This window comes from Macaca nemestrina, chromosome 4 (assembly GCF_043159975.1).
Source record: "Macaca nemestrina isolate mMacNem1 chromosome 4, mMacNem.hap1, whole genome shotgun sequence".
NCBI lineage: Eukaryota > Metazoa > Chordata > Mammalia > Primates > Cercopithecidae > Macaca > Macaca nemestrina.
Window position 1 is genome coordinate 172,075,137 of NC_092128.1, and position 25,032 is coordinate 172,100,168.

A 25,032-nucleotide genomic window follows, 5' to 3' on the forward strand; every position below is an offset into this window, starting at 1 on the left:
TTTATTTGGTGGTGTGCTAAAGGATAAATATACTTCCAGTAGGTTCTTGTTTGTTTGCTTATTTATTTCTTTATTTAGAGGCACGGTCTCACTCTGTTGCCCAGGCTGGAGTGCAGTGGTGCAGTCTTGGCTCACTGCAGCCTCAACCTCCTGGTCTCAAGCTATCCTCCCACTTCAGCCTCCCAAGTAGCTAGGACTGCAGGCATGCACCACGATACCCAGTTTCTTGTTTACTTTTTGTCGAGACAGCATCTCACTATGTTGCTCAGGCTAGGCTTGGACTCCTGAGTTCAAGCAATCCACTCATGTCGGCCTCCCAAAGTGCTGAGATTACAGGCATAAGCCACTGAACCTGGCCCCGATAAGCTCTTCTTGAGGCAGGTGCTTTTCAGACAGTGAGTATGTTATAACCTAAGCCAGTCAAAATATTCTAACAACAGGATAAATCAATGACATTCACAAAATGATAGCTATAATAATTGTGAATAGGTGTTTCCAAGAAACATAAAATTTGTCCTTGGCTGGGCGCGGTGGCTCACGCTTGTAATCCCAGCACTTTGGGAGGCGGAGGTGGGGGGATCATGAGGTCAGGAGATGGAGACCATCCTGGCTAACACGGTGAAACCCCATATCTACTAAAAATACAAAAAATTAGCTGGGCATGGTGGCAGGTGCCTGTAGTCCCAGCTACTCGGGAGGCTGAGGCAGGAGGATCGCTTGAACCCAGGAGGCGGAGGTTGCAGGGAGCCGAAATTGCATCACTGCACTCCAGCCTGGGTGACAGAGTGAGACTCTGTCTCAAAAAAAAAAAAAAAAAGAAATTGTCCTTAACTAAATCAAGTCTCTTTTTGCTGAGCAAAACCAGTCTACTGATGCATGGTCTTATTAGTCTGACAATTTTAGGTACTGGTTAAGATACCATCATGTTTATTAATTTATAAAGAACTGAAAATCTGCTTTGCCATACCAAATCTCTACCTTTATCCATATCTGCGTTAATATTCACATTCATCTCTGTAGCTATACTTGTAATTTTATGGGTCCTGAAAATCCGATGTATATTAAAGGATTCACATCTCTAGCGTTTAATAAGCAGGAAGCAAAGTTTTCAAAAGCTTTTGATGTGTCTTAAAACTATGTGATACTCTAACAAGGACTTAGGTATCTAGAAATTAAACTTTTTGGATATATTAGGAATGTGCATTGGTTACTTTTTGTCACATATTTTATTCCTAAAAATAAAATATTAATTTACATTTAGATTTAAAATGACAGTACTCAAAGACCTTTCATGCATAAATTTTTTTTTTACAGTCTTTCATATGAAAAGTGTTTGTAAGTAAATTCTTTTTTTTTGAGTCAAGGTTCTTACTCTGTCACTCAGGCTCAAGTGTAGTAGCATGACCTCTGCTCACTGCATCCTTCACCTCCCATTCTCAAGCAATCGTCCTGCCTCAGCCTCTCAAGTAGCTGGGACTTCAGGTGTGTGCCACCACACCTGGCTAATTGTTTTGTATTTTTTATAGAGATGGGGTTTTGCCGTGTTACCTAGGCTGGTCTCAAACTCTTGAACTGGAGCAATCCTCTCACCTCAGCCTCCCAAAGTGCTGGAATTACAGGCATGAGCCATTGTGCCTAGACAGGAGATCCTTAAATTCACATTTAAATGAAGAGAGTAAATCCACAAGACCTGAGGTTATAGCTGCATCAGGGAAATCTCCCTTAAGTGGCAGAGGGAGAACTCAGTAATTAGAGTCAGTGACCTTAACCCTGTGTGTTGCCTTTATATTATTCAGATGATGAAGAATAATAATTTCCCATCTCCTGCCACTACTCACATATCTACACACACAGCTGCCCTGTCTCCACATTACCCCTTTGGTCAGGTTGATGGTGAAAAAGAATGAAAAGTGAACTTAATTATATTAAGCATTCATTATTATTACTGGTTATTTTCTGGGTGCTGGGCTTTAGGATAGTGATTCACATACACATTCCTTTATCAATAGCAAGTTTCAGAGACAGGTAATACCCTTGCCATTTTGCAGAGCAGGAAACTGAGTCTCAAGAAGATTATGCCAATTGTTTACATTCACCAATTAAAACGTGGCCAACCTGAGATTCAAATTCAAGTCTGTGTCCTACTGAACATTGTACTGACCTGCTGTGTTCTTAGTGGTTAGGAGCCTTCGTAGGCAAACAGTTCCCAGGAAAGTTTCTGTATGAGCCTCAGCACTTAAGCCACTACCCAGATTCACCTGCCTTGTAAGTGTCAGTTTGTCCCTGGTGACCTGCAGGACAATTTACAGGACACCAGCACTCAGAGGTCATACTGCAGGTAGAATTAACTTCATAATTTACAGGGCATGGTGCAAAATGAAAATTCAGCGTTCCTCATTCAAAAATTATTAAGAAATTCAAGACACTCTAGCAGAGTATTAAATTAAGCGTGGGGCCCATCTGGAGGGAGGGCTCTGTGTGATCACATAGGTCCAGTGCCCATGAAGCCAGCTGTAACTGCAAGAAATGTCAACAAATTCAGTGGATCCTGGGCAAGGCTTCCCCTTGTGTTCTGCTTGGGGAGTGCAGTGGGCTTGGGAATGTCCTCTGGGCATGGCTTCCCCTCTCCTGAGGTCTTCTCCATGTGGCAGCCTAAACACTTTTTAACAAGGATTTAGGGCTTCTCAACTTACACCCCAGTTATGTCTACAATGGTGAGCACAGTGGGAAGGAGAGATGATTGACTGCAAAACACAGTGAAGATGTTGTTTAGAACAGTGTTCTCAAAACCCAGTCTGGCTTTGATGAAGTTTTCACCCCTCTGATATAAAGAAAGAAAGAAAGGTATGAGAGTGAGGTATTTTGGGTATATGTTTATTTTCATCTGTAAAGCTAAATATAATGGCCACTCCTTTACTCTATGATTGCCTTATGATTTTGGTGTTGAAATGTTCTCTCTATCATAAAGGGATACTAATGATATTCGGTGGTCATTTTTGAATCATCTTCACTAGCCAAAGAAATAGTTGGATGCTCTTAAGATGTAATTCCCAATATTTTAGGGATTTTTTTTTTTTTTTTTTGACATGGAGTCTAGCTCTGTTGCCCAGGCTGGAGTGCAGGGGCTTGATCTTGGCTCACTGCAACCTCCGGTTCTCACTGCAGCCTCCTGGGTTCAAGTGATTCTCCTGTCTCAGCCTCCCGAGTAGCTGGGACTACAGGCACACACCACCATGCCAGGCTGATTTTTGAATTTTTAGTGGAGATGGGCTTTCACTGTGTTGGCCAGGCTGGTCTCGAACTCCTGACCTGAAGTGATCCTCCTGCCTGGGCCTCTCAAAGTGCTAGGATTACAAGTATGAGTCACTGTGCCTGGCCAGAATATTTTAGGGAAAATTTTACTGGTTCATGAAATACAAGTCTGAGAACCTGTGGACTAGTAAGTGCAGAAGAGTGGAGTGGGATGGTGGAAAGAGCCCAGGGCTGGGGGACACCCCTTAATCTTACATGGCCACAAATCACAGAGTCTTGGGTAGCTTCTTTCCCTTTTTGGGGTCCTTGTGTTTAGCTCTACTCTGAGGGGGCTGGACCAGACGGTTGCCTAGTTCTTTCCAGTTTCAATATTCTCTGCTAACTGATTGCTAGCTCTCATTGCTAAATAACAGGGAGGATTTGGATTACAGACCCAATGTGTCCTATTTGTTCAAGTTATGGAGAAACACAGAGAAGACAATTGAAGGGAATCTACAAACAAAAGAATCCTGAAACCAACACAACAGCTGCTCAATAGATGTTGAAAAGAGCCCATCGTCAAATGTACCATGGTACATCACAACGGTTGGGTGGTCAATAGGAAACTTCTATCTTAAGGACATTGGCTTCGTCACATTGTATTTGCCAAACAAGCAGTGAACATCTGTTTATATAAAAAATTTTCCTCTTCTCTCCTTTATATTTCATCCTTTAAAAACTTTCTTAGGATACATTTTGCTTGGTCTGGTAAGTCTACAGTGCCATTTTGAAGAGGAAGCCTTCAAATTACTTCCTTAATGCATTAAAAATATGATAAAGTGATTTGCTCATTTTGCGTAAGTCTCAGCCCCAGTCTTGCACAATAAATATTTGGTAAATAGATTTTAATAAAAGTATACTTGTGCTGTGATTTTGTCCCATTATAAACATATCTAGCAACTATTTTCTTTTGAAAAAAGCTAAATTTGCTAGAGGGTCTCTTGTACAGCTACTGTACAGTCTACTTTATGCTTCTGGAATTGTCAAAACAAACTTAACTGCTGTCAGGAACTCCGATCCGGTATCACTGTCAAAATGTTTTACAACGATTCAGCCAAATGTTTTTGGAACAGCTGTGCTACTAGTCAGCCTGAGTCATTTTCCTTCTTTCCTTTTGGCCCAATCCAGTGATTCATCATCCTGCTTTTAGAATATTTGCCTATTTTTAAAACCAGTCAAAGAAGGCAGCCACTGTTTAAAAGTAAACACACCACACATCAACTTGGGGCAGCTTTGTAAGCAGCTTCGCAAGCCCTGAAATTTCTGGCTGCTAGGGATGCCAGCTAAACCAGATGGCATCAAACAGTGAAATACAGGCCTGGCTTTCAGACTTGGTAGGCTTCGTACATCTGTCTTTGGTCTTCTTGTTTCCGCTGCTATTTCCTGCTTGGGTTAATCCAGCTTGATCCATTCTTTAACAAAAGTCTTACTTTTTATTTTGCTCGACTCTCTAAAACATCCATTGTATGTTGATTTCTATGTTAATCAATTAGACTTTTATTTCAACTCAAGGAGTCCAATTTGAAGCTACTTTATTTATCTGTAAAATTATCAGTATGGTCACATATGTTTGACTGGACATGGTGTGACTATAAATAAGGATGTAGATTTCCACAGTGGGCCTCATTAATTCTGTTGATACCAGGTGTTTGCTATTTACATTACTGTAGTAAAGTAAATGAAGATTTTTTTTTTTTTTTTTAATAATTAAGCAGGAAGGAGTGTGACTTCACAGGAGGCAAGGCGGATTAAGTCTCAGGAAGCCTTGAGGTTCATTCCTGGCTGTCTTCTAGAATTCTAGAATGTCTTAGCTGCTTTCATACTTTACAGAAGTGGTTTCTCCTTCCAACAAGTGCCTGCTTGTCTATGATTATTAGGGTTGGGATTTACAAGTAGAATATGTTCCCATTTACCTTTGCCAAATCATTCTGGCCTTGGACCCAGTGAGCTAAAATGATTGTGATGTCTAGGTTATTAAACTTGTACTGCAGTGAATGTAAATGCAGTTAAGACCAAAATCAGTTTCACAAAGCATAGGTTTTATAATGAAGCCTACCTCTAAAGGGTCAGTGGTGACAAGTGCATAATTTCTGCCTTTTATCCAATTCTTTGCAAATGTTGGGGTGGATTTAACAAGGCACAGTAATGGGCAGAATTTGTCACTTCTAGTCTAAGTAGAGCATTCAAAGGGCCTGGGGACTGAATCCCAATTCCTCTGAAGACTGTCTTCTAACCTGCAGCAAGGGGCTTGGGAAATTTCTCAGTTTCTACTTGTTCTGTGAGCTAAAGTTAAGTGATATCACTGAATCTGAGGACAGCCATTGTCTAGCATAGGTGCAGATACAAAACAGATTCAAATGTGGTGATGCACTGTCATTATTTTAAACTACTTTTATATGGAAGTATTGTTATACTACTCTTGACTAAAATATACCAGAGACTATTAAGTGATATGACCCTTGAGGGCTTTGGTCAAAGTGAATACCGTGCTTGTTTAAATTATCTTTCTGGTGATTATCTTCGATGCCTTCAATGCCTTAGATGCCAGAAATGCCTTGTGTACTACATTTTATTCTGGACTGTACTATCAGCGCATTGGGAGAGGATACTTGTTTCTGTGTTGTGTGTGGCCCATACCACTCCCTCTAGTTCAAAAAGAACATCAACCAGTTTTTAATCAAGAAATTTGGTGATGACTATGAAAACATAAAAACTATTATCTTTTCTTGCTTTATTATAATTTAAAATAGCTTTGGTTTTTAAATTATTTTTTCACCTTATATTTTGCATACATACCGTATATGTATAGTATATGTAGATGTATGTGTACTGTATATGTGTAGGTACACTGTATATGTATATATGCATATGTACTATGTATATGTACCGTATATGTATGTGTACTATATGTATAAGTGTACTGTATATGTAGTATATGCACTGTATCTGTACTGTATATGTATCTGCACTGTATATGTGTACTGTGTGTATGTACTGTATATGTATATGTACTGTACTGCACATATGTATATGTACTGCATATGTATCCATACTGTATCTGTATGTGTACTGTGTATATCTTACTGTACCTGTACTGTACATATATGTGTACTGTATATGTATCTGTACTGTCTCTATTATATATATGTGTACTGTATGTGTATATGTATGTGTACCATGTATGTATGTATCTGTACTGTATCTGTATGTGTACTGTATATAACTGTATGTGTATTGTACATATGTGTACTGTATATGTATCTGTACTGTATCTCTATTATATGTGTATGTGTACTATATCTGTATTGTATATGTGTACTGTATATGTATCTGTATTGTACCTGTACTGTATGTATATGTGTACTCTGTGTGTACCTGTACTGTATCTCTATTATATATGCATGTGTATGTGTATCTGTATTGTATGTGTATGTGTACTGTATATGTATCTACTGTACCTGTACTGTATGTATATGTGTACTCTGTATGTACCTGTACTGTATCTCTATTATATATGCATGTGTATGTGTATCTGTATTGTATGTGTTTGTGTACTGTATATGTATCTACTGTACCTGTACTGTATGTATATGTGTACTGTATATATACTGGGGTAGGGATTGGAAATGAGTGGCCAATGAACCCTTAGAGCCGGAGAGTACCTGGAGATACCAGAGGTTCTGCTTTGTAGCACCAAGGCTGGGTCAGCACTATGTTCTTGAAGAGATTTGGGGGTGACTTGGATATTCTGACCTATATTTTGTTCAGATTTCCTCAAATGCTTCTTAGAACTTCATCTTCCGATCCAGCAACAGCTGCCTATTGCCAACCAGTCAACGTAAGCACGAGTTAGGAGGTCTTTTGGGACTCTCTGGGCTCTGGCGCTCTCTAACAAAGCTGTGAATTCTGCCACAGGGTAGGAGTGCTGCCTGGTGTATTGGAAAGAAACGCCCCATTTGGGTTGCTGCCTGTTTCTCACTGTAACCCAGAACGAGTTTCTGGTTAACTGCCTGTTAGTGTGGTTTGTGGTAGGAGCAGACAGCAATACTGTCACAGCTTGCAGCACTTGGAGTCATTCAGAGCAGAACGAACGCCTCTACTTTTCACTAACATGTTCTCCTGTCCCATTAAAGTCCTTCTGGCCACCTCATTAGCACCTTATTAAAGCATTTTGTTTCATATCATATTTTTTGGTTTTGGCCAATGTAAGAGTATTGAAAGACAAGCAGTCCTTCTTAATTGGAGAGCTACCAGCCTGGACATTTGAGGATTCTGATATTTGCTTGCAAAATTTTGTTTGGGCCAACTAAGCTCTCCATGCATCTGTGTGTACAGAAAACGAGCAAAATTGTCCTTTACACTCTGTCTGTCCCCAACTGAAGTGATGAAAATGACTGAAACAGTGTACACTGATGGTCTAACTATGGGGGAGTCCAAGGACGGTCCCAACAGGGCACCTCTCCTACAAGAAAGAGCTCCATAGTGAAGAATCATTTCATGTTCTTGTTTTAGATGATACACCCCCTGAAGACTCCATTCCTTTGGAATTTCCAGAATTAGACCAGCAGCTACAGGTAAGGATTTTTCTAAAGTCTCTCTTCTTTCCTCCTTAGTGTCAAAGTATAGCAAGCTGGGCAGATAGTGGCCTGACTAGGGGAGACTGACTTGGACACAGAATGTGGGGCTTTGAAGTCATCAAGGATTACATTTCTTTTTTTTTTTTTTTAATTTATTTATTATTATTGTACTTTAAGTTGTAGGGTACATGTGCATAATGTGCAGGTTTGTTACATATGTATACTTGTGCCATGTTGGTGTGCTGCACCCATCAACTCATCATTTACATCAGGTATATCTCCCAATGCAACCCCTCCCCCCTCCCCCCTCCCCATGATAGGCCCCTGTGTGTGATGTTCCCCTTCCTGAGTCCAAGTGATCTCATTGTTCAGTTCCCAACATGAGAGAAAGGATTACATTTCTAGAGCTCCAAAGTCAGGCTGAAGCCCTCATGGCGTGCCCCTGTCTGGTTATCTGGCTATGGCACCAGGACATCAAGTGCTTATAGTATAAATTGCCTCCTATTTTTAAGGAGTTCTGGAGCCTGGGAAAAGGATGGGTCCCTGCTCTACTTTGGTATGGCTGTCTCGATGCCATTGCAGTTTTGGCTGTGTTTGGGGTTAGTGGTTTAGTGATCAACTCCGCAGAGAAAACTTACCATGTTTGCCAAGACTTTGGAATAACCTTCCTTTCTCCGTTCTCTGCCCCTTCCCCAGTTCTCTGACAACTTTTAATGGAATATAATTATTTTAAGTTAAACCTTCTGAAAATTGACTTGTTGGACCCATGAAAAATTATTTTGTATATGTAGTTTCTGAATGATCTGTCGAAAGATATTTTAATACACCAGAATTATTTGAAAGGAGCTCATTTATCACATTTTAATTTTCTTTAGATTATCCATGGTGATTCCAGGCAAAAATGGCTTTTGGAAGAGGTTCTGTCTAAAATACCTGGATACTGGCCTTGGGCCAGCCATTGACTTGAATACTTAACTTTGTAGTCACATTTGGACAAGTCCAGTAGGGATCTTGAATCCTGTACACAGACATTTCTTGGTCGCCACTTTTTTCTCCTAAATATTGATTTTTGAAAGCCTTTAGAAGGGATTTGTAACCTCCAGTTCCCAACAGGCCCTGACATACCCTATTATCTTACACACAGCAGCTTTTCCCATTTGTGGGTGTGCCTTGTGTCCTAAGGTCATTTGAGTTTGGGATTCTTATTCCTGGACAGCCCTCAACGGAGGTGGAAGAAGAACCAAGAATGAGCCCTTCCACAAGCCAAGATAGTGTTCCCTTTTGTTTGCTTCTGTTCTTACCTCAGTACACAGGCACTGTGTTAAAAACCTGGGTCAGGTTTGAAAAGCTGGTGTTCTACTGCCAGGGTGCTCTCTAAAAAACCAACTGAGGGCGACTCAGGTGTGACCTGGCCGCTTGGAGGAGTCCTCATTCTCACCTTTGCAGCAGTCCTGGGTATTGTCTCAGTTTTCCAACAGAAAGCTGCTCAACAGAGCAGTATAGCTATGTAGGTATTACTGAAAATAGTATAGGAGATTGGAGGGTTACGCTGATCACCACACAGCTGTCAAAAGAGCTCTGTCATCCCTAAAATCTCCTCTCTAGCTATCAGCCATCATGTCTCCTTTTTTTCTGTCCTCCATGCAGGGTTCTCAACCCAGCTCTCCTGGCTTCTAATATCTAACTATGGTCTCTCCCTCCCCTGCCCCCACCAATATCTCTTCTTTTCAGCATGAAGAAGAACAATTCAAACCTCCCTCTGCCTTTCCTTTGAGACAGAGTCTCCCTCTGTCACCTAGGCTGGAGTACAGTGGGGTGATCTCAGCTCACTGCAAACTCCACCTCCTGGGTTCAAGCGATTCTCCCATCTCAGCCTCCCTAGTAGCTGGAATTACAGGCGTGTGCCACCACACCTGGCTAATTTTTGTATTTTTAGTAGAGACGGGATTTTGCCATGTTGCCCAGACTGGTCTCAAACTCCTGACCTCAAGCAATCCGCCCGCCTCAGCCTCCCAAAGTGCTGGGATTGCAGGTGTGAGCCACCACGCCTGGCCTGCATTTTCTTCTGATGTGCTCACATTGCAAATGATGGTTCTTGCTTAGGTTCTGTTCTCACACAGGGGCTGTCTATGTGCTACTGGTGGTGTAATTGGGATTGCCATTGAAAGTAATGCCATTGGCCAGGTGCCTTGCGTCACGCCTGTAATCCCAGCACTTTGGGAGGCTGAGGCAGGTGGATAAGACCAACCTGGTCAATATGGTGAAACCCCATCTCTACTAAAAATACAAAAATTAGCCAGGTGTGGTGGCACGCGCCTATAGTCACAGCTACTAGGGAGGCTGAGGCAGGAGAATCACTTGAAACTGGGAGGCAGAGGTTGCAGTGAGCTGAAGGTTGCTGTGAGCCAAAATTATACCACTGCACTCCAGCCTGGGCAACAGAGCAAGACTCCGTCTCAAAAAAAATAAAAAAGAAAGTAATGGCAAAAACTACAACTTCTTTTGCACCAGCCTAATAGCTATTTTTTCCTCTAGTCACATTTTTTCCTCTTTATTCTGTGGTCACATCAAAGCTATTTTGTTATCATGGAAATTAGGTGAAAATAAGGAGTAAACATGTTTTGGAAATAAAACACTAAAAGCATATTCAGGTTCTTGTTCTCTCCTCAAATTATAGATCATTAATTCTACTTTTTTGTGTTGGAACAAAATTTTTTCCTTTGGGAACTTTAATGGTCTTCTCTGGCTCATGGATCATTCTCCACAAGACTCACAGTAGCCTTGGCAATTATCCAGATAATTTTTTCTGTTAAAGCATTGCCAGGTCCATTTGAATTTTATAGCTTTAATTCCACTTGACATATATTAGAAATTAAGTCTATTTAATTATTTTACTCTAATGAAACTATTTCATCTTCATTGATCTTTAATGAATTAGGCAGTTGAGAGGGTAGTTTCTGGCTCAGGGTTTTGATTTTTTTCCCCTTAAAGTATGATAGTGCTTTATCTCTTTGTGAATGGAGAGAGCGTTACCAGCAATACAACTAAACACATTTCAGTAAGTGCTTGTTTGTTGAGTGAAGGATAGGAGTGAGTGTTACAAACATTTACCAGTTGTCAAGGCATTTGGGTAGGGTTGCCTCTGTCTAGAGCTGTTGCCTGTTATCTTTATTCTGTACTCCAGGGCGTGAGTGACTAAAGAGCAAGACGGTGATGGTTGGGAGGAGAAATCTAACAGAAAATGACATCTGAAAGCAAATGTTTATTTCTATGCTTAGCATAAGCATATACATTTATGCCTTCTGTAGCAGGAAGTCTCTGTATTGAAAGCAATGCAAATGCTTCATGTACAAAAAGAACAATCCATTACACGGAGCGGGCCACCTTTACAGTCAGTCTCGTGTGCTTTCATCACACAGTAATGGCTCTTGGAATTTTGTCGACTATCAACATCCACTATGGAAGAGTAAAAGTTGGGTTACAGAGGCATATGAAGTGCTTTGTGGTTGCAACTATTTGCTTAAGAATGAACTGAGTCTTCATGACCTCTATCAGAGATTTAAACATTTTCTTGGTGGAAAATAAATGATGCCAGGTATTGCCAGCCCCATTCTCTGCAAAACCTCGGATTTAAATCCCACCAAAGCACACTGAGTACCTATTAGGCAAGGGATGTTTCCCTACATATGATCTCATTTGATCCTTACGTTAATCAGTACGCTAACTATTATGTCTCCGCTTTACAGATGAGAAACTTGAGGCCAAATTTTGGTCTAAATACATTTACTATTCCCTTCTTTCCCTCACGCTTTTTAAGGAACATACAGGCTGCTTAAATTACTTTGATAGGTGGAAACTTTTTTTGTTTGTTTGTTTCTGTTTTGCAAGGTTGCCATAATGTTGTTATAGAATAACCTTGTAAAATCTGTTCTGACTTTCTGATATCCATTACACATGCGTTGGTAGTTTATAAAATGCTGCTATAAAATAGCTATTTGGTAGATACTCGATCACTAATTTGACTCCCAGCATTTTTCTGTTGTTTTGCCAAGAATGTGGACATGTTTGAGCATGTAATTCGCAGTGCTGCTATTTTCACAGAAGCCAAAAAAAGCCTTGTGCAAGAATAGCAGTGACAAACATTTCTCTTGATGTCTCTATTAATGCAAAATATTGAGCAAGAGACCGCAGGAGAAGGTAGGTGTTAAAATGAACATCTCTTTATAATGTTCATTTGTGGGCCTTGGGCCTCCATCCAGGGGTAGGTGGAAGGTCAATTCTATTTGTGCAGATTCCTTTCTTGGGACTAGATTTCTAAATTTCCCATGGCCATCAGGGGCAGTATTTGAGTAGAGCTAATGTAGATGATATAGTCAGAAGAAAGGAGGCCCAATTCTATGTTCATTTCTAAGAATGAATGAAAAATCACTATTCTCTTTCGTTTTTATTTTTTGAGACAAAGTCTTGCTCTGTCACCTAGGCTGGAGTGCAGTGGCATGATCATGGCTCACTGCAGCCTTGACTTCCCTGAGCTCAGGTGATCCTCCCACCCCAGCCTCCTGAGTAGCTGAGACCACAGGTGCATGCCACCACACCTGGCTAATTTTTGTATTTTTCATAGAGATAGGGTTTTGCTATGTTGCCCAGATTGGTCTCAAACTCCTGGGCTCAAGGGATCTACCCACCTCAGGCTCCCAAAGTGCTGAGATTACAGATGTGAACCAACACACCTAGCCATTACTTTTCTTCAGGTCTCAGCTTCTTTCTGTCTGACCTGTCTCTCTCTGTTCTAAAAGATGGTGGAATCCTTTCATGGTCCCAGGGTTTGGGTCAAGACCAAGCCTGTCTTACTGCTTAAGCGTGTTATGTTTTTGGAACCATGATTTGACTTACACATGATCCAAAACTATGCTACAACGTGGTCTTAACTGCATTGGAATGAGAAATATGTTCTATTGTCAGGTAGAGGACATGATGACTAGTAGATTGTAATTAAAAACATCCTAATGAGAATGACAATGACCAAAGCATGGGCATTAGCATTGGGTTGGCCTGGATTTTGGATCTCAGCTAAATTTGTGATTTCCGGCTTGTTATTTACTCTCTTGAAAGCTCACTTCTCAACTGCAAAGTGGAGATAACTATATCAATCTCACATTGTTGTGGGAATTAAATATGGTAATGAGTAGATCTAGCACAGACCTTGACAAAATCATTGCTCAATTAATGTAAATTTCATTCTCTGGTGAAATTATTTATTGAATAAAATACTTAAGAATAAGTAATTTATTTTTATTCATGTAAAATGAAATAAAAGCATCTCCTTGGGATTTTAAGTTAGGGATAGAAGTTCTGATACCCTCTTCTTTTCATTAAGCCAAGGTGCTTTGAAAACAATAGGACTTTTTTTAACCAAATTGAGCAATAGCTTCAATCCCTCCTTAAAGTCCTCCTATCTAATCTGACAGTGACAGGTGTCTCTGTGGTACACACTGAACTAACAGAGTCTGATAAGTCCAGAAACTGATGTCACCTCCACAAATAAACAATTTCGTAGCTTCAGTTGTGTACCATAATATCCTGTTATCCGAGCAGCCTCTCCGGAAACTTCTGTTAGGTTTTGCATCAATATATCGCTTGACATCTGGGAAATGAAAATGATAGAAAATGAAGAAGTCTAGCCTTCCAGGATTCTGCTACACTGGTCTTTAACATCCATCTGGAAATGTGGTTAGGATGTATTCTCATAGAAAGCACCAGACATAGCCGACATTTTCTGTCATACACACATTGAAAAGTATCTTATACTGCAAGTTTTCTTTGACTGCTGTGCCCACACAGAAAACATATATAGATACGTTGGAGCTTTTCAATAATGCTTTTAATTTTTTTGTTTGTTTGTTTGTTTTGAGAAGCTCAGTTGTCATTTGGGTACGGCTTGTTCAAAAAGTTTGCTACTCTTGTGTTCTTTCTCCTTTTGATATTATGTCAACAGAAATGACGTAAATATACTTTACTCCAATGTAACATGATATATAAGTTCTGTAGTATAATTGACAGTGCTTAACTTGTACTGTAATGTAGATACTATATAAATGTCAGTTCTTAAAATATTTAAAGTTCTAAGATAATAGAGTTCTTAAATATCGAAATCAGCATGGACTGTGTTTTTCCTCTCAGTTTTAACAAACGATGCTTGTTAATTGTAAGACATTACAATGTAATGTAAATTTAAATCGGACACCCCCATATTTCCCCAAAGTAGGTAACCCTGAGAATCAAGGAATAAATACAAAGACTGTTCAGCGAGTGTAGAATGTTTAGCTTCCTAAATATATCTCCTGTGTGGGAAGCTGGGATAGGAAAATTAAATTCTTACATTTTTGAAGAGGATGGGGCCAGTAGCATTCGCAGAAGCCAAGTAGAAAACGGAAACGCCTGAGCCGGCTTTGCTCCTAGCCCAGGGTGGCTTGGCTGCGTCCTTCCCCATGGGGCCTGTTCCGGGGAGTGGAATCCACTTCGGGAGGAGCTTGCTATGAACCGGCGGCTCAGGCAGAGAGCAGAATAGCACCTTGTGGCTCAAGCCGGCATTCTTGGAACGGGACCCTGCGGTTTCTCTCTTACTTCATCTTGTTAAATCGGTCCTGATAATTGGGGCGGATACCAGAGATAGTAGCAGCTCCTTCACACTGCACTGCCATGAAATATTAAGCCCTTGCGAGTTCCATCCTCAGGCGGCAGCGGGAGGAGGCGGAGATGGAGGAAAAGGGGGTGAGGAGGAAGTATCTCCTCCTGGGCTGTGACCTCACCCTAGCCCCAGTCTGTGTCTTGGAAACATGTGTTTCAAAGTTGGCTTGAGGCACTGTTAGGAGAATGTCTTAATTTCACCTCCTTAGAACTGGCTGTGTTGTTTAGTAAACCAGATACGATGGCAGTGAGTGCATCTGAAAAGCTGCTGCTGTGACCACACAGCATTTGTGCTCTAGTACATCAGTAGTATCTTTTTCTTCAACTTGTCAACTGAACTATTTTTGGATTCCTTTTCTTTGAAGTGCAATATTTCATTCTTTAAGCAGGAAGGTGGGCTAAGTGTATCCAAAATGGGAGGATGTAGCATCATTATGGAGAGAATAACAAGGGAATTTTTTTTCCTCCGGATCTGAAAAAAAATTATTTAACAACATTAAGAGTTTATTTATCGTACATCCGTTCCCAGCATGGGCTTAGAACTATGAAAATCTCTCTGACAAGAACAGTCAAAATCAAGCAATGAGAACTGAAATAGTGTCACTTTTATTGCAAGAAGTTAATAGATGTTTTTTCATCTAGTTACCCACAGGTATTCTTTTAAGTTATTTTTCAGTTTTTAATTTGAGCATGTGTTACATAAACCCACGTAGAGTCAATTAATTCATGAGTGCCAGTGTTTTACATGTCATGTTACTTAAGCGTACTGGTCCTCCATTTTTAAACTGAAAACCTGATTCTTGAATTCTAGGAATCGATTTCCTCAGGCAGAAGTTTATGTTTGATTAATATTGTTGGCCATATATTGTCTCTTATTTTGAGGGATTACCTCTCAAAAGGTAAGGTAAGAGAGGATTGCCCTCAGTCAGGACCTGATGATACAACACACATACACACATTATGTCACAAAGCAATGAGAGTTACTCTGTCCCCCACAGAACAACACATCAGATTATTCTACAGTGCCACTTTTTATATTAGGTATAAAACCTGACTATCTTGATACTTGTATTCACTAGCCTGGTGGGACAAGAACCATATATATTTAAGCAAATTCTTTGGTCAGTTTCCTGGGCTGGGGTAAATGGCTAATGATGTCAACTGCCTTCTAAGAACAGTGGATTCTGTTGACCCAAGAGCACTTTGATTTGCCAAACAATGGCAATAATATCCATTATTATTTGGCTGCTGGAATATCCAATATCCCAGCAGCAAAAAACGTGTTTGGGGTTACCAGTGAATGGCTTGAGATTATAAAGGGGTGAGAAATTTGAAGTTCTCTGGGGAGAAATTTGGGAAAGTGAGGAAGATTGACTACAAGTGGAGTCAGATTCTCCTAGGTAACCCTGGCAGCACTGCTTAGAAGACGATGGGCTAGAGACAGCAGAAAGGTTTAATGAAATAATTTTTTTGCATTAATTTTTTTCTCATTATGGGTAAAAATGCATATGATAAAATTTACCATCTTAACCATTTCTAAGTGTACAGTTTGGTAGTGTTGAGTATGTTCACATTGTTGTGCAACCAATCTCCAGAACTTTTTCATCTTGCAAAATAGAAAGTCTGTTCCCATTAAACAACAATTCCTTATTTCCCTCTTCCTCTGGCAACTAATGAGAGAATTTTACAATGTTTTGGTGGGTTATGCAATATAACCTTCCTCTTTGCTTAAAAAAGAGAAATCTATATTACTCTTTAATGTTTTCATACAAACTGGGAGCATTTGAAGTGTTGCTGAGTTATATGTCAAGTTGAAGGCTTCGTTTTCAGGATCCAGAGGCTGAAATGACCCCTGGAATCTTTGTACTCTCTGAAAACTGGATACAAAGTATTTTAGGCTTATTCTTTTTTTGATTGTCCCTTCTTTATGATGGGAAGTCTTGAAAATATTATTATGTATAGATAGCATGATCGTGCTGCTGAAAGCACATGTGGGTATCTTGAAATATGTATCATTACATACCGTTAGTGGCATGATCACACTACCTACAGATAATAACATCTTTGAATTTCCTACAATTAAGAGATGCCAATAATAAAAAAAGAACAAATGACAACATTTCCCACTTAGTGAAAAGCATTACAGGTGGCAAGCTGGGGTGAGGAAGGGAAGGCCTCTGCCTTCTTAAGAAAGTTATTAATGTACTTTTCAGTTTTCCTTTTAAATTATAGCAGCAAAAGACATACCTCCCTTTACATGGCTATTCTCTATGTTCTCTTAAAGCTGTGAATCCTTCATGCAGAATTCTAGAACTTTTTGGCTGTCACATAGTTAACTGTACTGAATTCATGGTTCAGGTACCTACATGTACTGAGCTCTTGTTTCAACTGAGTATAGCCCCGTGTGGTGGTTGTAAGGACAGGATCTGATGTGTAGTCTTAGGACCTTCCAGGAGACAAATCCTTTAACAGGGCACAGATGATTTAACAGCTTGGCTATGGTGCCCAGAATAAATTGCTTTCATTCCCCTTACTGTTATACCTGGTAAGTTGCCAGTGTAACAGGTGAAAATTGATGAGTGGGTAGCGATTTCTGGGGCACAGACTGGAGGAGCCAGGAGTTCTGAATTCCTTTGGCAACAGCTTTATCTCATGGGGAGAGTTATACTGTGGTACTACTGTGCATTATTTTTCAATTTAATCCCGTATAGAAAGGGATAATGGTTCCAACAGGCTGAGTTTATCCTGTGAATGTGTTCATGGGCAGTAGAGAAAGATGCTGCCTAATATGATTACTATTAGATTTTCCGTGAACTAGGATGTAACAGATGTTCCACGTGAAGGTAAATTTGATCAAAATCTATTTAGAATTTTATTTCCTTTAAACGTCTCTACTCAGAGGCCTCATGATAAATAGGGAAGGTCATCTTATCTATCAATCAGACAGTAAAGTTTATTGAATTTCTATTATATCGTGGGAAGGATCACTAAATATGACACCCACAGAAATCTGTGTCCTTGAAGAATATAATGAGAGGAACAAATAGTAAAAACTTCATTAGTTCTCCATTTCCTTATATAAAATTAGTGACAATATGACCTTGTCAGATACTACATATATATATATATATGTATATATATATATATAAAATATACCATTTTGAAGAAAGGATAAGATTGAAGAACCTATTTCACAATAAACTGATATTTCTCAGATTTTATACACATTTTTTTCTACATATAATTGAAAAGGGTGATTTAAAAAACCTCTTAACTAGTATTCCTAAAAGTAGTACTTTTTTTTTTCCTTTTGGGATGGAGTCTTACTCTGTCACCCAGGCTGGATGCAGTGGCATGATCTCGGCTTACTGCAACCTCCACCTCCTGGGTTCAAGCAATTCTCCTGCCTCAGTCTCCCAAGTAGCTGGGACTAAAGGTGCATGCCGCCATGCCTGGCTAATTTTTGTATTTTTAGTAGAGATCGGTTTTCATCATGTTGGCCAGGCTGGTCTTGAACACCTGGCCTCAAGCAATCCACCTGGCCTAAAAGTGGTACTTTTAATCACGCATTGCTAAACAAGAAATTAGAATAATATACTTGGGGGAAACTCGTTCTTTAAAAATAATTCCTAGAAGTAGGGTTTTCACCATGTTGCAGTCAGAAAGGTTTGCCGCGCTGCTCTTTGTTTCTTCCATGGATGGGAGAAAAAGAGAGACATGAATCTTACACGGATGGTTTTTTTTTTTAGGGGGAGGGGGATCTGGCCTTTCTTACAGGTTTGTTAATCCTTGCAAGCATTATTTCTGGCTCAGCATCTTTCTTTAGGTCAGATGCATTTCTCAGAAGAGAGCTTTTCTTCTCTACTCTGTAAGATGAGATTATACCTCCTGACTACAGGAACAGAAAGCAAGGGGTAATTGAACAGACAACTGAACTGTTTCCCCACCACTGCTCTTCTCTAAAGCAGAGTCTAAGATTTCGAGGGAGTACTGTAGAATCCTTGAGAGACTTATTTTTACTCCATCACGTGGCAGGTAACTGACATGTAATGGATTTCAGGGCTCTGGCTTAGGCCAGAGATGTCCATGAATGACACTGGGAGACGAATGTGGGAACTATCTGTCCACCTCTCTATTTTCAGTCAAATAGAATCAGCTGAACTCTGTTGAATGGTGACTAACAATGCTGTTCTCATGTTAAAAAAAAAAAGAAAGAAAAAACCTTCCTTTAAAGAACATCAGCAGAGCAAAATGGTTGGTAATTTATCCTGATGCAAAGAAATGGACTAATTTCATCTTCTTGTTTGTGAAGCCCCTGCCACCTTGTCATGACTCCGCGGAATCCATGGAGGTGTTCAAACAGCACTGCCAAATAGCAGAAGAATACCATGAGGTCAAAAAGGAAATCGCCCTGCTTGAGCAAAGAAAGTAAGTACCTACCCCCCACCCCCCACACTCTACATCTGAGTAGGTCCTGCCTACTGGGCAAGGACCAAGGGCGGTGGGCAGGGGACAGGCTGAGTGTGAGGATGAGACGGAGGTTATAGCAATGATTCAAGTGGTGCTATTGGAGATTAAGTGCTTTACTTTATGGAGTAGCAAAAGGAATACCAGGAATGCTTCCTACTCAAAACTTAAAATTTTAAATAAGAAATATTAGTTCAGGAAATTAAAAATGCCAAAATACCACCCAAAACCACACTATGTTTTCCGTAAATGTGCCCAGAGGCCGCAGAACACTGTGGCTTGGTGTAAATTTTAATTTCTGCTTAAATGATGGTGTTCCCACATCACGCGAAGAAGCCACTGGGACAGCTCTTCAAAATGACGTAAATGTATTAGTTGACTGACTACATTTTATAGTCGGGTAAGTTTTTATCTTGATAGCTTTTATTACTATTACAGTTCTGCGGTAGAGAATTATACAGTTCTATTAATTCAAGCACTCTGATTTTACTCACTCATAACTGTTTGTTTCTGAATCCTTCTTTTTAACTGCACTTGATTCCGCCAGTGCCTACCCCAGTGAATCCCATTCTTTTATACTTGCAAAGCATCAGAGTAGACACCTTTCCTTCACAGTACTGGCTGGTTGGGATTTCCCATTTATTAATGAGATATTTTGATTACTAGGATCTTTTGATTAGATCTCCTTTTGATTACCTCTCCTACTAGGTGGTAAGTGCCATAAAACACAGGTAGTCAGGTGTTGTCACCATCAGATTCCTGGAGCCTGGTATGATATGTGGCACCTAGAGGCTGAGTAAATTATTGTTGAATGTGTGAAACAGAACACAAACATACTGTGATTGTTTATTTCTTATATATCACGTGTCACCCCAATAAAAGGAGGGGGAGAAGAAATAAACATGCTACCATGCTCAGCTAATTAAAAAATATTTTGTGGGGGCCGGGCACAGAGGTCCACACCTGTAATCCCAGCACTTTGGGAGGCTGAGGCAGGTAGATCACTTGAGGTCACGAATTCGAGACCAGCCTGGCCAACGTGGTGAAACCCTGTCTCTACTAAAAATACAAAAATTAGGCAGGCATGGTGGCGGGCACCTGTAATCCCAGCTACTCGGGAAACTGAGGCAAGAGAATTACTTGAACCTGGGAGGTAGAGATTGCAGTGAGCTGAGATCACGTGCCAGTATACTTCAGCCTGGGCAACAGAGTGAGACTCTTATCTCAAAAAAAATTTTTTTTTTTTTAATAGATGGGATCTTGTTATCTTGCCCAGGCTTGTCTCAAACTTCTGGCCTCAAGCAATACTCCCACCTTGGCCTCCCAAAGTGCTGGGATTACAGAGTCAATATCAGCAATAAAGGGCTGCTAAGATGAATTGTTAAATTAGGAAATATGGTTATATCTTATATTTATAAATACATGAGCTTGGTTTTCCAAGGTTATTAATGATTATTATTTTCATTAATATAGATATGAAATTTCATAAAGGAATTGATGATTATTAATAATGTGACCAGTATTGAAGTCAAAGGAAGAGTTATATGATCAATAGCCTGTAAATAAATATATCTTCTGGTGCGTGTATGTGAAGTGTGGTGGTATAATAAAAATACACACACACACACACGAAATTTAATTTTTACAAGAAAGCGAATGAAATACATTCTGTGTTGAGAAGTTTGTGAAATCCTTAGAATTTTTGAGACTCCCAGAATGGTGGTCAGACAGTATAGCCTGATGGTGGACAGTATGGGTTTTGGAGCTAGACTTCTGTAGACCTCAGTTAGTACCTTACAAACCCTTCCTTCCTTCCTTGCTTTGCCGTGCTTCAAACATAAAATCATATCTAAACTTTCGGCTACAGGGGATTAAAAGATGTTTATTAGGAGGTCACAAACAAAACTTTTCTCTCCTATGTCTGACTATTTTCTTTTTGTTCTAAGAGTTTTGACAAAGTTGCTTGGAATACTCAGATTGCATGGTAACACATGGTTGGAGTCCTACAAAAAATTTCATGAAGGAATTGAAGATTATTAATCACGTGACCTGTATTGAAGTCAAAGACGACTAGTTGTATGACAAATAGCCTGTAAACGTATCTTCTGGTGTGTGTATGTGTGTGAAGTGTGGTGGTATGATAGAAAAATCTCCAGTAATTATGTCTCTATTTGTAAACTCTTCAGACTGAAGGTACTGGAGGACTTTGTTATTTAAATTAAATTTATGTGTAGCTTTTTTTCTTTTTTTGGAAATGCAATACTCATCCCCTAAATTACATGCTCTGTAAGTTTTTTTATGTTGCATTAAAAAAAATATGGTAGGGACCAGACACGGTGACTCACACCTGTAATCCCAGCACTTTGGGAGGCTGAGGCAAGTAGATCACCTGACGTCAGGAGTTCAAGACCAGCCTGGCCAACATGGCAAAACCCTGTCTCTATTAAAAATACAAAAATTAGCCCGGTGTGGTGGCAGATGCATGTAATCCCAGCTACTTGGGAGGCTGAGGCAGGAGAATCACTTGAACCCAGGAGGTGGAGGTTACAGTGAGGTGAGATTGCGCCATTGCACTCCAGCCTGGGCAATAAGAGCAAAACTCCATCTCAAAAAAAAAAAAAAAAAGATATGGTAGGATAATGACACGAGAGCAACTCCTATCTAATGTTTGAAACATATCCTTGCTGTTTGCATTGAAAGCAGTGATAACTCTGGGTACCACTACAACAATATTAAAATGAAAAAAGGGGCCAGGAACAGAGGCTCACACCTATAATCCCAGCACTTTGGGAGGCAAGGCAGGTGGATCAGCTGCGGTCAGGAGTTCAAGACCAGCCTGGTCAACATGGCAAAACCCCGTCTCTATTAAAAATACAAAAAAATTAGTTGAGAGTAGTAGGTAGCACACGCCTGTAATCCCAGCCACTCAGGAAGCTGAGTCACGAGAATTGCTTCAAGCCAGTAGGCGGAGGTTGCAGTGAGCCAAGATCATGCCACTGCATTCCAGCCTGGGTGACAGAGTGAGACTCTGTCTCAAAAAAATAAAAACAAAAAATAAAAAAATGAAAAGTCAGCTTCTAGAAATAACATGGCTAGCAGGCTAGTGGAGGTATTTTATACAAACTTCCAGACCACACACAAGTGGGCCAGACCCCCTCGTTAATTACTTATATGCCCGTGCGTGTTTCTGTAGAACTCATCTTGTTCCCTTCCCCAAAGTACTTGAAGTTTCTCCCAAAATAATTGGCTAGATATAGGGCCAAGGCCAAATTCTTTCGTTATATATGTTTTTTCTTTTTCATAAAGTTTCTGATTCCTTTTTCTTCATTCTCACTTCTACCATTTGGGCTTGGGACTTATTACTTGAGATCTCGGTTGATGCAATATTGTAACTAGTTTCCCTGCCTAGGGTTTCTTGTTGCTAGAAAATGACAGCCAGTTCTGGGCTAGATTTCAAGACCTACCTGGGGATGCCTTGGAACCTCTGTAGAACTTCCAATCTCATATCTCAACTTCAGCTACATTGGCCTCCTCACTTCTCCCGGGGCAGGAGGTGGGTCCTCCAGTCACTGAGCCCCTGTTCACACCAAGCTCTTGGCCTAACCTACCAGGGCCCTTTCTTCCATTTTTTTTTTTTTTTGAGACAAAGGCTTGCCCTGTCACCCAGGCTGGAGTGCAGTGCTGCAATCATAGCTCACTGCAGCCTCAACCTCCTGAGCTCCAGCAACTCTCCTACCTCAGCCTCCTGAATAGCTGGGACCACAGGCGCATGCAAGCATGCCCTGTTAATTAAAAAAATTTTTGTAAAGAGATGGCGTCTTGCTGTGTTGCCCAGGCTGGTCTCAAACTCCTGACCTACAGCAATCCTTCCACCTCAGCCACCCAAAGTGCTGGTATTACAGAGTCAATATCAGCAATGAAGGACTGCTAGGAGGAAAATTGCTCGAACCCGGGAGGTGGAGGTTGCAGTGAGCCTAGATCACACCATTGCACTCCAGCCCAGGCGACAGTGTGAGAATCCATCTCAAAAACAAAAACAAAAACAAAAACAAAAGAACAGCTAGGATAAATTGTTAAATTGGGAAATATGGTAATATCTTATATTTATAAATACAAGAGCTTGGTTTTCCAAGGATTATTAATGATCGTTATTTTTGTTAAGACTTTACTGAAGTGGAAATTCATTTTCAAACAGATCTTTTCCTGAACAGTCTTTATTTTCAAGCAAGATATATTGGGCCAAATGAATTTGACCCAAGTAGTTAGCTCTCCGTGTTTTGATGATTCTGTTGAGAATTTCTTTCCCATCATTTCATAAAGTGTAGCTGATTGTGTTGCCTCTACCTTGGCTGGCATAAGCTAGATGCAAAGAGACGCTAACTAAGGTATTTTAAGAGAGAGTTTTTCTTTATTGGAGTCATTCAGACACTGCTTAAGGTTTGAACTCCAAACTGAACTTCTCTCTCATCTCCAGAGGAGGTCTCCCTGGATCAAGTTTGAGAGAATTTGAAGAGGCATGATGAGAAGAGTTGCTGAAACTGTTATTTTAAATCATATGTGTTGGATGCAGAAAGAGAGTCAAACATTTTCTAGGATTATAAACTCAGCATTGGCTGAATCCAATTTAAAGAATCACTTCTGGCTTATGACCAATGATGTACGAGAGGTTTGTTATATTTTTATTGATTTTTTTTCTTCTCAGTGTAAAAAAAGATGGGAAAGACTTTCTTGAAAGCTTTGAAAAATTACCAAAAATTCTGATATCTTTAAAGAACTCCATCATTTTAATCTAATTATTTCGAGGCCTTTTTCACGTGAAGAGACATTTTAATATAATTGCATATATACTAACATGGAATGTATAAAATGATTTTTTCCCGTAAATATTATAAGCATATTTCTACAACATACATAGCTTTTTGTGTATGTAATATGAAACTCATTGAAGTGAGATATAGACATTTTATGGCTTTTGAAATCTATCACCAAATTTAGAAAAAAAAATTTAAAAATGAGATCTATTACCAAATTGTTTGACAGAAAATTTTTAAAGTATATTATTAAACTGCAATCAACTGTAAAGTTTGCTTTGTTCCAGATAAAGCATTTTATCTTGTCCAGTAGAGAAACCACTTATTTATTTTTTTTGGTATGAAATATTGTATTGGGTACTTTGGTGTTTAGAAGATTAACTTAAATGTCAGGAAAAGAGACACTCTCAGAAAAGTCAGATTGAAGAATGTTTTATTTATTCATTTTGATGTTTTTATTTCAATATGTTTCTGGGGCACAGGTGGTGATGGGTTACATGAGTAAGTTCTTTAGTGATGATTTCTGAGATTTTGGTGCACCTGTCACCCAATGTGTAGTCTTTTATTCCCCACGCCTCTCCCACCCTTTCCCGAGTCCCCAAAGTCAATTGTATCATCCTTATGTCTTTGCATCCTCATGTTATGTATTTTTTATAAACTATTTTATTTTATTTTATTTTTCTGAGACAGTCTCTTGCTCAGTCACCCAGGCTGGAGTGCAACGGTGCCATCTTGGCTCACTGCAACCTCTGCCTCCCAGGTTCAAGCAATCCTCCCACCTCAGCCCCCCGAATAGCTGGGATTACAGGTGTGTGTCCCAACTCTGGGCTAATTTTTATATTTTTAGTAGAGTCAGGGTTTCGCCATGTTGGCCAGGCTGCTCTCAGACTCCTGGCCTCAAGTGATCGGCCTCCTAAAGTGCTGGGATTAGAGGCGTGAGCCATGCGCCTGGCCAGTTTTATTTTGTTTTTAATTGACATGTAGTAATTGTACTTAGTTATGGGGTCGAGCGTAATGTTTTCATACATTGTGTAATGATCAAACCAGTGTGATTAGCATATTCATCACCTCGAATATTTGTCATTTCTTTGTGATGAGAACATTCAGAATCCTCTCTTTTAGCTGTTTTGAAGTGTACATCATTGTTAACTACAGTCACCCTACTGTACAGGAGAACACCAGACGTTATTCTTCCTGTT

General features: G+C 39.9%; 1 protein-coding gene across 3 annotated transcripts in view; it reads left to right on the forward strand.

The window, feature by feature from the left end:
* LOC105472772 (MAP3K7 C-terminal like) overlaps positions 1-25,032 on the forward strand; it is a 44,966-nt gene that overhangs the window by 10,386 nt on the left and 9,548 nt on the right. For 2 of the 3 annotated variants that reach the window (XM_011726307.2, XM_011726310.2), the window contains 2 exons: positions 7,804-7,865; positions 18,868-18,983. In XM_011726307.2, the coding sequence (XP_011724609.1) occupies positions 7,804-7,865; positions 18,868-18,983 (178 nt within the window). Of the gene's footprint in view, positions 1-4,488; positions 4,626-7,803; positions 7,866-18,867; positions 18,984-25,032 lie in introns of those variants that run through there. The other variant, XM_011726309.2, reaches the window with a different exon arrangement.